The sequence below is a fragment of the Giraffa tippelskirchi genome, chromosome 4 (genome assembly GCF_054371585.1).
Source record: "Giraffa tippelskirchi isolate mGirTip1 chromosome 4, T2T-mGirTip1v1.2.pri, whole genome shotgun sequence".
NCBI lineage: Eukaryota > Metazoa > Chordata > Mammalia > Artiodactyla > Giraffidae > Giraffa > Giraffa tippelskirchi.
In genome coordinates, this window is record NC_137278.1 from 207285120 (window position 1) to 207298761 (window position 13642).

Here is a 13642-nt window from a genome sequence, read left to right on the forward strand (position 1 = left end):
CCCAGACCCTCCTGGATTCTACTCACCCTTCAGTTACCTTTTGCTTCTCTGCTTTCACCGCCCCCCAATGACTGCCCAATCCAAACAGTGCCCTCCACACCCCAACCTCTGCCTACCCCACAACTGCCTTGCTGCCCGCAGTGCACCCCATCACCCCCCTCTTCACTCTTAACTCAAGGCCTTTGCAAGCACTGGTCCCTCTTTGCACGTGTTGTTCCCCCTGCTCGCAAAACTCTCCACTGGCTCTCACCTCTCATCTCAGACCTCACCTCCAGTACCACCTCCTCAGAGAGGCCCTCCAGGACCACCTAATCCCAGGTTGCTCCCCCACCCCTGATAAACTACCCCATCCCCATCAGTCTCACCCTCCTGTCTCCTCACAGAACTGCCATTCCTGGAGGTGATTTTATTTTCACCTTTTCCTGTTTCCTGTTTAGCATCTGTTCTCGTACCCCAACCAGAATATAAGTTTTGATCACAGCTGTGTCCCCAGAGCCTGTAGCTCATTACGTCAGATGAATGAATGAATATGTCTTTTGTTCACACATTTATTCCTTTGCTTCTTTTTCTCTCACATCTGCCTCTGTGTCTCCACCCTTCCCAGCCCTCCTCGGGCTGAGTGTCTCTTAAAGGCCTGGCCAGGGGCATGGTGTGGGCTCTGCTCTCAGGGAAGAGGAGCGACTCCTGAGAGAGGCTGGAGGAGGTCTGGTGTCCCAGCACCTTCTGCGCCTGAGAGAGGGAGGGGTCAGGCTGGAGACACTGCTCATCAAAAATCTTTTTAAGGAACACATTGGGGAGACCTGTGGTTGTGACAGCCAGGGGCCTTTGGGAACCCCAACAGAAGCACACGTAGGTGAGATTCTGAGATTTTAATCCCTCTCTCTCCTCCCACCCTCCCATCTCCTGCCGGGGGTTCCCTGGGGAATAGACCCAGAGGAAGTCAGAGGTCAAGGTTTCTGGAGTGATGCAGAGCACTGGGATGACACCCCAAGGGCTAGTGCAGGACAGAGAAAGCCAGAAAGGATCAGAGAGGTGGCACTCCTTGCCCCGACATTTCCATTTGTTCCCTGATCTGTGAAAGTGAAAGTGTCAGTTGCTCCATCGTGTCTGACTCTGTGTTACCCCATGTAGCCCGCCAGGCTCCTCTGTCCATGGAATTCTCTTGGCAAAGATCCTGGAGTGGGTTGCCATTTCCTTCTCCAGGGGATCTTCCTGACCCAGGGATCGAACCTAGGTCTCTTGCATTGCAGGCAGATTCTTTGCCGTTTGAGCCATGGGGGAAGCCAGGGATCTGGTATGCCCGTAGCATTTCTCCACCTTCCCTGAAATGCCCTACACGCTGCTCTATGGCACACCCAAACCCTTATTCCCCGAGATGCTGCCCCAAGTCCCCCAAATGGAAATTCTAGAACCAGACCTTGTCTCAGCCCCTGCCTGCCTTCCTCCCTCTGATGAGACAGGAGGGTGACCTGGGGATACAGTGACCTGGGGGTGTACCAAGAGGCTATGCCTCGCCCGGAAAAGAAGAGCCTGAAGCCCCAGGAGTGGGGGCTACAGAGAGACTCAGGGGGGCCTCTTCTCACTCGTGAGGGCCACCTGCCCACGTGGCCTGGGACAAGAGTCTCTGTCCTCTCCACCCTCCATGTGGCTGACAATTCCAGTGCCCACCCTAGGCTAGGGGTCAGACTCTGGGCTCCGGGAGATGGGTCAGGACTCAAGGACTGGGGGCAGATGTGGGCACAGGACAAGGGCCACGATGGGAGTCAGGGGAGGCCAGTCGCTGGGCTGGGCTGGCACGGTCCCCTCAGGCCTGATGGGCGGGTCTGGGCTCCTTGGCCAGGTCCTTGGGAGAAGCAGCCTTAGGCTGGAGGGGGCTGGTGACAAGTAGGCTGCAGAGGAAGCAGAAGCAAGTAAAGGTGAATTTTCGGAGCCTGGGATGGGTGAAGCCGTGGGTTGCTCTTCTCCCAAACTCTGCAATAAACCCTTATCCTGGCCAAGCGAGGGTAGCAGGAAGGTTCCAGGGTAGCACTCCCTGGGAACACTGTGTCAACTTCCTTGTTTAGCAAATGGTGCCGAGTGGGTGTAAGGGGCGGGGGTGGGGGGGGTAGTGCTGGGGTCTCCAGCCAGGAGGGAGAGCAGGTTAGGGAGACCCCACCCCAGGCCCAGGGGATATCTGGAAGGATGGCAGGAGGACCGGTGGGGATCTGGCAGAGCAGAGAGACCCACTCATGCCTCGTGACCTCAGGCCGTCCCTGTGAATGAAGGGGGCAGGGTGACGCCCCCCACCCAAGACTGACAGATGAGACTGTCCACTCCTATCTCGAGGCCCCCAGGGGTCCGGCCCACAGCAGGGACCCAGCACGTGTCCCGGGGCTACACGAATGAGTGGATGGGGACACGGACGGTGCGGCTTCCCGCCCAGGGTCGGGGGAACCAGTGGCACCTCCCTCTGCTCGCCTCACCCAACCAACCTGAGGAGCTGGTCCTTTGTCCTGGAATAGACCTCGAGGGCCACGCTCCTCAGCAAGCCTTGCATCCACCACAAGTCAGCTGGCATGTCCGGCAGCCAGGTCACCAACCTGGAGGGAGAGGCAGCGACAGAGGCCCTGGTCTGTGCCCAACCGAGCGTGCAACCTGGCAGAGCCCACCCTCCCCACAGGGCCAGAGCAGAGCTGGGGGACCCCGCACCCAAGCACCAGGGCTAAAGGGAGGAGGAAGCAGGGCACGGAGCTCTAGCCACACTGACTGCACCTGCAGAGGCACCGGGGGTCAGGGAACGACCCCCACAGACCATGAACTTGATGGAGACCACCAGGCCCTCAGGGTTATCGACTCCAAAGGGCACAGGTGGGAAGCCCTGGGGTGGAAAGGCCAGGGCTTTGGGGTCAGTCTGGCTTGCGCTGCAGTCCCGCTGTCCTGCTCATCTGCTGTGTGGTCTCAGCAGGTCAGGGAACATTTCTGGGCCTCAGTTTCTCGCCAACCAAGTGAGGACCACCACCTTACCACCTCCAAGTTTCTGTGCCCCGCCTCCCTCTCTCTCGTCCCCAGAACAGCCCCTGCCCTCCACCCTGCATGCCCCTGCATCCGCACTCCTTTAGGCTGCCAGGGGCTTCCTGAACACATCTCACCTCGTGCCTAGCGTCCTCCTGGGGCTCCCCACGTAGACCACATGGGATCAGCAGAGGGCAGCATCACCCAACAACAGCTGAGAGGACGCCTGGCCAGGCACTTTCTGAGACTCGGACAGCCCACCGGGTGGACTGCGACAAGCCAAACACGAACTGAACTGTCCCCTCCCTTGTTCCCGGACCTCCTGCCCCTGTTACTGTGACCTACGTGCCGAGTGTGTGCGCGCTCAGTCTCTCAGCACTGTTTAACTCTTTGCGACCCCGTGGACAGTAACTCGCCAGGCTCCTCTGTCCATGAGGTTTTCCAGGCAAGAATACTGGAGCAGGTTGCCATTTCCTGCTTCAGGAGATCTTTCTGACCCAGGGATCAAACCTGCATCTCTTGCATTGCAAGTGAATTCTTTATCGTCTGAGCCACCAGGGAAGCCCCAAAACTTAAAGTTGTGTTCTGCTCCATGGTGTTTTTTGAGGGTGTTGTTGTTGTCTAGTTGCTAAGTCATGTCTGACTCTTTTGCGACCCCATCGACCTATATCCTACCAAGCTCCTTTGTCCACGGGATTTTTTGGGCAAGAATTCTAGAGTGGGTTGCCATTTCATTCTCCAGGGGATCTTCCTGACCCAGGGATCAAACTCGCTTCTCCCTGCATTGGCAGGCAGATTCTTTACAACTGAGTCACCAGAGAAGCCTCAAAACATCACCCTGCTTTGGCCAGTAATCGAACCCGGGCCTCCCATGTGGCAGGTGAGAATTCTACCATTGAATCACCAATGCTGTGGTTGAGCATGTAGGTTACAGAAAAGACCCCTGTGGTCTGGGCAGGCGACTCCATCAATACTCATACAACGATCTTCTTTTTGTAACTGAAATGGCTAGAACTTGCATTTATCTGTTTTGATTTCAACTTGTTGTTGCAGTCTAAAAGCTCCGCATGAGAAAAAATCCACATCAGCAGAAAGCTGTCTCCCAACTTTGGGTCACCAGTAGTTCAGACAGCAGGGCTGACCCAGCCATGGACCCTGCATGGAGTAGGACAGAGACATGTGGCTCACTGTCACAGACCTTCCAGGGAATGGGGAATTTTTTAAAAATACACATCTCTGCATGACACTTTCCTGCCAAATCCTCCACAGCCTTCCTGCAACCACCAGGATAAAGACCACCCCCTTCACCTGGCCACAGACCGCTGTGTGTCTAGCCCCTGCCAGCCTCCTCAGCTCCATCTTGTACACACTCCAGACTTTCGCTTCAGCCACACTAGCCTCCCTTTCCGCTCCTCAGATGAGTTTTACTCCCTCTGCCTTCTGCCCCAGGACCTTTGCACATGCTGCTCCATCCTTCTTGGCCTAGTGGACTCTTACTCATCCTTCAGATCATAGCTCAGAAGTTATCTCCTCTAAGCAGCCTTTCCTGATCACATAGCCCCTCTTGCAAGCTGCCCCAGTTCACAGCCACTGTATACCTCTCCTAGGAATCCATAGCCACTGTCGATCTCTCTAGGTATCCGTAGGCACAGCTGGATCGCACATATAAATATGTGACCATCAGTGTGCTGTAATCCCCAAAAGGTCAGGGCTGGGTCTCTCGGTCAGTACTGCCTCGGTTCGATTACTGGCCAAAGGCTTGACCCTTGTCAGGCCATCTATAACTCTTGGTGGAATTAATGAACAAACAACAGGGAGTGATCCATTAACCAGCAAAGTTAGATGGTTAGTGACGGTCTAACCATAGCCAGTCTGCTCTGAAAAGGCCTCCTTTTACAGAAAAGGAATTTGGTGTCCAGAGACGTCAAGATACCTGGCCTGGGCCACACAGTTAATCTGAGGCAGATCAGCCCCCAGAGCTACCCTCAGAAAGAACTCATTTCCTCTGAGGCTCTGACAGGTGGAACAATGGACCAAGGATCCTAGAGACAGGAGGGTCCAGGCTGACCACAAGGCCCCGTTTCCGGTGGACTAAAGTCACAGCTGCTCCCAACCACCCCATCAGTCCCATCCCCCAGAGGAGACCAAGACTCCTCAGGGCCTGCTGCCAGTGTCAGGCAGTGTGGGGACACCAGCCCTGCCCTGACCCCGCCCCAGTGTGCCGGCTGCTTTTCCTGCCATGGGCACCGGTCTCAACAGGTCAGGCCCTTCCCAGGACCCCTGGCCATGCCTCACCTTCTGCTCTGGAAGTAAATGTACTCAAAGGGCAGCGTGCAAGGCAGCAGCAGGTACGTCAGCACCCTCCCAGGCCCCGAGCGGCAGAAAGAGGCCCAGGCACTGGGGTCCCGCATGCAGGCTTTCTTCAGTGCTACGAGAGAGGCCACAGTTGTCCCCCCACTCCTCCAGCCGCCCCCTCAAGGTCACCCTTAGGGAAGACAGCCCCAGCCCCTCTCCACCTCCCACGGCTCACAGAGGACACCCCCACTCCCAGCCAGTCTGCAGGGGAAGCAGCTGCATTGATGGAGCCCCCCAGGCTCCCTCGTTAGTCCTGAAATGGCAGAGTGTCCCCCTTTCACAGATGAGTGGACTGAGGCTCAGAGTGGAGCAGTGACTCCCCCACGCCCATTGCCAGGAAGCGGCAGGGCCAGGATGGAGCCTGTCGGGCTCCCTGTGCTCTTTCCACCTCTCCTGCCCCACTGGAAAGTCTGCTGTGGCCCCTGGGGGGACAAGTGCCCACCATACCTCCTTCCCATAACATCGGCGCTATTGATGACAGCAGCTGTGACCACACGACCACTTCCCAAGCCCCCAGCCCCTTAACTGATCAGAGTGCAAGGGCCCAGCATCCTGGCTGGGACACAGCCAGAACCCAAATCCTGACCTCCAGACTACGGCTTGGCCATGCACACACCACCAGCCCCGACTCCAGGTTTCCAGGAAACACAGTCCCAAGACCTGGCTCCCTGTAACCTGCCATGTGGCCTAGGGTGGGTCCCTTCCTGTCCCTGAACCAGGTCACCTTCTCTGAAAAATGGGATACGGGTAGGATCTCCATCAGTAGGGGAGGCCAGGATTGAGAGATGCTGCAAAGGCCTTCGGAGAAGCTCTCTGGTGCCCCCTTGTGGCTGCAGGGACACCCCCGGCGTTCCAGAACCCCAAGCTTGGACCTCAGGGGCTCAGCGTAGATGCAGACCTATGTCTTTGTGCCCTGTGTGGTCTCCCAGGCAGAAAGAGGAGCTCTCCACATTTCCTCACCCACCCCCTTGTCCCTGCTCTGGCCTTGGCCACCATCATCTCTCCTCCCAGCTTCCCACCTCTACAGCCTGTCCCCTCCCAGCTAGGTGCAGTCAACAGTGGACCCAGAGTCCAGAGCAGTCGTGAACTCTGGAAGTGAGGGGTCGCCCCTACCCCAGCGGCTCCTAGTCTCTTTCCTCCTGCAGCTTTTGAGGCCATCTGCCCCACCTTCCCATCCTCCCCAAGCTGATCTCTGCTAACCCACCTCTCCTCAGCCACAGGGGCCCCCTCCCCTCCCCACTAACCCCAGGACATTTGCACAGGCCACGCTCACTGCCTGGATGCTCATCTGGCCCCTCTTTTGCTTGGCCAACTCCTCCATTCACACCTCACTTAGATGCTGCTCAGAATCCCACTCCCCTGACCACGACATGTGCCTGTCCTTTCCTGTTGGGGCCTTTGTGACATTTAGGTCACCGAGCAGGAGGGCTGACTAATTGCTTTGCCAGCTGGGTGACCTTGGGCAGGTTACTTAAGCTCTCTACTCTGGTTTCCTCAACTGTCCAGTGGGGACCATTCAGTGCCATCCTCAGAGTATTTGAGGCGGGCGGTGGGGCGGGGGACAAAATGAGTCCATCTCTACCTGGAAAGCCTGTGTGTGCCTCTCCTTTGTCTCTCAGCACCTTCTGCCCTTCCCTGGGGAGTGGACAAAGACCTGGTTTTCTCAGGCACAGACCTGGGTTCAAATCTGCCAGTTGTAAGTCCTGAGACCTTGGTGAGCCCCTTCCCTTTTCTGAGCTTCAGCTTCCTCATCAGCAAAATAGGTGACGAAAAACACTCAGGCCCGCTCCAGTTGTGGTGAGGAGTGAAGGGGGCAATGTGTAAGAGGCCCTGGGCATCATGCCTGGCACGCCTGAGTCCTGTCCTCTTGCAGACCATGAGCGCCTTCAAGGTGGGGTCCGCGGCCCCGGGCCCCCCAACGAACAGGGCACCTGGAAGATGAGCATGGGTGGGACGGGAGGGGCAGTACCAGCCTCCAGCTCTGGGGAGAGCTGCTCAAAGTCGGGCACGTCCTTGACCAGCACGTTGGGCACTGCCCAGTTGAGCGACAGGGCCTCCTGGCCTCCATCGTGGGCAGCATCTGGGGTCCCATCAGCTGGGGCTGGGGGCTCCTTAGACACCAAGCTCCACAGCACTGGCTCCTTGGTGAGTCCTGGGTGGGGGGAGAGGAGGGACGCGACGGGTCAGCACAGCTGGAGCCTCCCAGCGACACTGACCTCCCCAGCGCTCCACGCTGCCCTCACCATCCGCACCCCTGTACGCTCAAACCCAGCCCTGGGGACCCGTTGGCCACAGGACGGGTGGACCCTCGGCTGGTTCTGAGTGACTCCGTCCTGAGCTCCCTGGCCCTGCTCTGCCTGCTGTCTGATTCCTGTGCACTTTCTGGGGGTTGACAGACCCCAGGCCCAGAAGACCCAGCCCGAGGCTCAGATCCTGGGGTCACCACCTGCCAGCTCTGTGATCTAACAGCTCCGTACATGGTTTCCCTCCCTAGAAAATGGGGGGAAGAAATTAAGACCTGCTGTGTATGGTGGTTCGGATGCAATCAATACACAAAGCTCGAGCCCAGGTCCGAGCTTTCTGTGTCTGAGCACAGCTCAGTGCGTGCTTCCTGCTGCTGAGGGTTTGGGGCCATAGAGTGGGGGTCAAGGGTCATGGGCTCTGGAGCCAGACGGCCTGAGTTCAGGTCTCAGCTCTACCATGTTGAAGAGCATGGCCCTGTGGGATGAGAGCCAAGCTCTCCAGCTAAGACTTCGCTGACCCTCCCAGTGCTCCGTCTCACACACACACACACACACACACACACACACACACACACACACACTCTTATGGCCCCACTGACATATGCACCCTTGAAGTGCCAAGTTCTCTTCCTTTGCTCTTGCCCTTCTTCTCCCTGCCTAGAATGCCCTCCTCCTTCCCATTGTCAATATTTCTGTAGCCTTCATAACTAGTTAAAACCCAGCTTATCAGTCACCACCTCCAGGAAGCCCTCGTTGCCCACCCAACCCACCAGACTGGGTCAGGTGCCCCCGCTGGGCTCCCATGACCCTGAGCATCCCTCCATCACCCCAGGGGATGTCTCTCTCCGGATCTGTCCCCCTCACACCAAGCAGCGGGCAGCTGAAGACTAGGAGACACGTGTGATTCCTCCCTGGGTCCCCAGCATCCAGCACAGAGCAGACACTGAGGAGGAGAATGAATGAGCTGAGGTCCCTGAGAACTCAAGTAGCTGAGAGCTTGGATCCACCTGGCACTCACATGGGGGGGGCGATGCCCAGCTCCTGTGTGGGGCCGCCACCTACCGCGTCTCTCCAGGAACCTCAGGGCATCCAGGTAGCCTTGTCTGCAGATGTCAGCCACTACCTGCCAACACACGGGTCAGGCTGGGGTGCAGCAGGCCTGCACCTGTCCCACGAGCCACTAGCCACAGGCCAGAGAGTCATCTTCAACTGGATCCCAGGGCAGCCTGTGCTTCCCAAGAACCCCTCCTAGCAGGGCTCGAGGACCCCGAGGGTACCTGGCCAGCACTGGACGGGGAGAGTCCCAGGACCTCAGGGGGACACGCCTGCTCCAGCAACTCCCCCCCAACAGCCTCATTCACCTTCCCGCTCTGAGACGCCCTGGCTGGGGGCTTTTGCTCCAGACTCTCCTTTCTCTGGCCTCAGTTTCCCGCTCTGGAAAATGGGATCGCAAGGCCTGGCCAGGGATGTCTGGGCCCCTACAGATCAATACACAGCAGTGCCATTGGCCTTGGATGTTCACGGCCAGGACCACCCTGAGATGGCCAAGGCTCTCAACCAGAGCCCTACCAGGAGCAGGGGGTCACCTGTAGGCCCGGGAAGGCCTGCATGTGACCTCTCGATGGCCATACCACCTTTCTGAGAGCCTCGCTTTCCTCCACTATAATATCGGGCTGAGATTTTCTGTCCACTCCATGGGTGTAGGGAAGATCAGCTTAAATGAACAGGACCTTGTTTCATGAATTATGAATTACAACCATAAGAGAAGTGGAGGACCAGGGGAGGGCCGGAGTGTGACTGGCATGGAGGAGCTCGTTAGGATGACAAACGGTTGTCAAATCACCCACGTCCCAGAAATACCAAAGAGCAAAAGGCAGGAAACGTGAGTCTATTGTCCACCTTTCTCTGTGCTTGTACCTTGCTGCCATATAGAGGGTCAATCTGGCCAGTCTAGGGCAGCCGTTAAGACTGAGCATGGGTTCCGGCTAGCTGAGGATCTGAAGTCTGGCTTTGCTGTTTCCAGGCTGTGTGACTTTGAAGAAGTTGCTTACCCTCTCTGGGCCTCGGTGTCCTTCCCTGAGGAATGGAGATGACCACAGTACCTTGTCACCGAGCCTGACCCAGAATAGCACCCGCAGGGGGCTGGCTTAAACCCCAGTTCAGCAGAGGTGGCCTTGGGGTGCTGCCCCGAAGTGAAGCATGAGTAAAGACACATTGGGAGCCCAGGCTGAGTTCAAGGGCTTGACCGTGAGACTCAGGACACATGTCCTAACTGCGCCGAGGTTGTGGGGAGGGCTCCCGGGCACAGAGGCTGACTCACAGGGCACTATCACGGCCAAGCCTCTAACACCTCCAAGGCAGGTCACAGGGAGGCCAGACCTACCTCGGGGCTGGAGGGGATGAGGGAACTGATGCCCAGGAAGAAGTTCTTGGTGGAGATCTGGAAGTTGGCGTTGAAGGCGTTCAGCTCATGTGTGCTAGCCGAGCTGCTCTGGGGACAGATGTCCACCGCCCCGTGGAAGGGCGACACGGTGATGGTGGAGGGCGAGTCCGCAAAGGGCAGGTTGTTGCTTAGGGCTCCGTCAATGTAGCGCTGCAATTCAGGGGTCCTTGCTGCCCTCGGGGTGCTCTCTGCCAACATGGCCACGGAGCCACCCCCAGAAACTGGCTGCAGCAGGTCACCTCTCCTGCCCTGAACCACTAGGTCGACCCCTAGCCCAGGATGCTCCGAGCACCCCTGGGACCAGGGTGGGGGGTGCTGACACACCCAGTAAGTGCTCCAGGAGCCCTGGTTCCTCCACCCACACACCTCTCAGTAGGGATGGGGAGCCCAGGGCACAGGGAGGGACTGGGTCACTGAACCTCCGAAGTGCACTTACCTTCCCTCTGAACGTGGGAGGAATCGTCCCACAGTAGAAAGGGAAATACATGGTGCAAACCAGGGCCTGGGAAGACAAGTCAGTGACAATACAATTGTTTCTGCTCCTGGTGTTCAGAACCTGCTCTGGGCGTGGAGTCTAACCCAGAGCAGCCCACACTGGTGTCAGGAGAGCTGTGTCCAGGGAGGGGAGGTATCACCTCGTCCCAGCCTAGTTCTCAAAGTTAAGAAGGGATTTGAGAACTGCGGTTTGGTGGCTAGGGGTCAGCAGTTCCACTGCAGGGGCAAGGGTTCAGTGCCTGGTCAGGGAACTAAAATCCTGCAGACTGTATAGTGCAGCCAAAAAAAAAAAAAGTAAGAGGGGATTTGAACAGGAGTCCATCCTGACACCTGCCCTCCTCTGCCTGCTGGGTCCCTTGCTGACTCAGGACTGCTGCTGGGACTTTTCCCTCAAGGATAGACAAACACCAAGTACCATTTCTCCTTTATCCAACTGCCAGGAATTCTCCGCCAAGAATCTAGGTATGTCTCCTAAAGTGTGTTCCCTGGACCAGGGGTCATCCTACCAGGGGCACCTCTGACAAGAAACCCTGATTCTCTCCCCATTTGGAAAACACTGTCTACTTCTCCCGGTAGTGGCTCTGACAAGTCCTGCAGTAAAAAGATGCTTAACAGAGAGCCTGATACGAGGGACGTTTGGGAGCTGGAGAAGTGTCTGTTGAGGGGAGGGCCGCTGTCCTGTGCATGACAGGATGTTTAACAACATCCTCAGCTTGTACCCTGTAGCTGCCAGTACTTTGTGCACACACACACACAAACGCACACACACACTTAGAGCTGTCACAACCAAAAATGTCTCCAGTGTTGCTAAATGTCTCCAGAGGGGAAAATCACCCTTAGTTGAAAACTGCTGACCTAGAGCTTACCAGCTTACCAGCTTACCAGCTTACCAGCTTACCAGCTTACTCATCGAGCATAGAACCCTGTCTCTTGGGACTCAACTCCTAGAAACATCCCCCCAACCCTTTCTGGGAGATGCAGAACTCATCCCACCTCTGACAGGATAGAGGTGCAGATGAGAGCTTTGTTCCCACAGACTCGTCATCAGAGCAACAGCAGCTAATGTTTGCTGAGCACCTACTGAGTGCCAGGCCCTGTACTATGTGCCATCCAGGCCAGGATGCTGGGACATTTATTGGAGTCCTGAGAGCACATGGACGTGAACTCACAGCAAAGGACTGGCCCCTCTCTTGCACACACTGGGCTTCCCAGGTGGCACTAGTGGTAAAGAACCCGTCTGCCAACGCAGGAGACATAGAGACACAGGTTTGATCCCTGGGTCGGGAAGATCCCATTGAGGAGGGCGTGGCAACCCACTCCAGTATTCCCGCCTGGAGAATCCCATGGACAGAGGAGCCTGGTGAGCTACAGCCCATAGGGTCACAAAGAACTGGACATGACTGGAGTGACATAGCACAGCACTGCATACACTGGTCAGCACCCAGAGATGGTCCCCGTGCTGGGCAATGGGGCACCACTGTGAAGAGGATTCTGCTGCAGGGACCCAGATGGCAAGGCTAAGCAGAGCTGTGCCCAACACCTCTCTGAGCATCCTGTGGCCCCGGCCCCTACCTGAGCATCGGGCTCCCTGTCATATCCCCCGATTTTATTCCAATACTGGATTGTTTCTTATTTCCTTACATGAGCTTGTGGCCATTATCTGTACCCTCACAGGCTTGAATAGGAGCCCCCGGAAGACAAGGATTTTTGTCTGTGCCATTGTGCTATCCCCACTTGGGGTGGTGACTGGCACATAATAGAGAATCAATGCTTCCCCGCTGCATCAAAAAACACCTGGAAGACCAGGTGGGGTGGGACAGGCACCTCCCCTCCGGGAAGAGCAGACCCGGCAGGGGCCCTGATTGAAGAAGCCTGACTTTGCCCCCCACCCCCAGCCATATCCCTCTGTGTACAGCGAGGGGCCTCCAAACAGCAGGCTTGGGAGTCAAACTCAACTCCCTCATTAGTAAACAAAATGAGGCCTATCTCCTGCTTGATCTGCCCCACTCCCCAGGGCCCCAGAGAAGTGTCTGCTCTGGAAAGCGCCTGCAGGTCGCTTGGGTAGGAGATGATGCTCACCCACCTGCTACCAGGCCCTGCGTCCCGCCCCCTGCTCACCTCGATGACCTCATCGCGGGTGGCGAAGTCGGTGACAATGAAGTTCTCACCATTGGGCCAGTGGGTCAGCGAGATGCCCAGTCGCTGGGAGGCCAGGATGTGAATGTCAGTGGGCAGTGAGTCTTGCAGGCCCTGCCTGATGGTCTCGATGGGCATGAAGGTGGGGTGGAAGATGCCCAGGCTCAGCTGCTCCACTTGCTTGACCATAGCGAGGAGGTGGGAGCAGCACAAGTCTGCAGGGTGGAGGAGGGAAGGGGTCCTCAGCCCCTGACCTCCCTCTTGGGTGCCATGGGAATGAATGGCCTTCCCCCTCGAACTCCAGCTCAGAATTTCTGTGTCCAGAGCTGCCTTCAAACACTCTGTGCAAGGGGCTTCCCTGGTGGTCCAGTGCCTAAGACTCTGGGCTCCCAAAGCAGGGGCCTGGATTTCATCCCTGGTCAGGGATCCCTAGATCCCACATGCTGCAACTAAAAGATCCTGTATGCCACTACTAAGGCCAGGTGCAGCCAAATAAATAAATGTTAAAACAAATAAATAAACGCTCTGTGCAGCCTCTTGACCTTGGGAACAGTCTTCCAGGCTCTGAGCTTCAGATCTATCCTCTGGAAAATGGGGATGCTCGTGGTCCCACGTCCTCGAGGTTCTCATAAGGATTAAATAAGAGCGGGCTGGCTGTAGGGAGCGCAGGCCACCGCGCCAGGCTCCCTGAGACACCCCTCTCCGCGCCCACCCTCTCGGGTTGGAATCAGCCTCGACTCAGGCAGGCAAGCTTCTGGTCCACGCAGTCAGTCCCCGGACTCACCGACAGACAGGCCGCTGACGATGCTGACGGCGATGAGCGCCCCGGACGAGGAGCCGTAGAAGCGGCTGGCGCCGCGGAGGAGGCGCGGGGCGCGCTGGCGCAGGCAGTGGGTCACCCCCACGTGGTAGAGACCCAGGAAACCTGCGCCCGAGAAGGACAGGCTCCAGCTGCCCTCCTTCTCGAAGCAGCTCATGG

The 13642-nt window shown here is 57.3% G+C and overlaps 1 protein-coding gene across 1 annotated transcript; it reads right to left on the reverse strand.

Annotated features, from left to right (window-relative positions):
* Positions 1 to 1804: 1804 nt before the first annotated feature.
* On the reverse strand, positions 1805 to 13640 carry PNPLA5 (patatin like domain 5, triacylglycerol lipase). The gene is made up of 9 exons (XM_081590534.1): positions 13448 to 13640; positions 12646 to 12878; positions 10469 to 10534; positions 9973 to 10182; positions 8652 to 8712; positions 7316 to 7498; positions 5287 to 5419; positions 2472 to 2579; positions 1805 to 1889 (listed from the first exon to the last, which is right to left on the reverse strand). Exons 1-9 carry the CDS (start codon positions 13638 to 13640, stop codon positions 1805 to 1807), a joined length of 1272 nt encoding a protein of 423 aa, XP_081446660.1.
* Between the last annotated feature and the right edge of the window lie 2 nt (positions 13641 to 13642).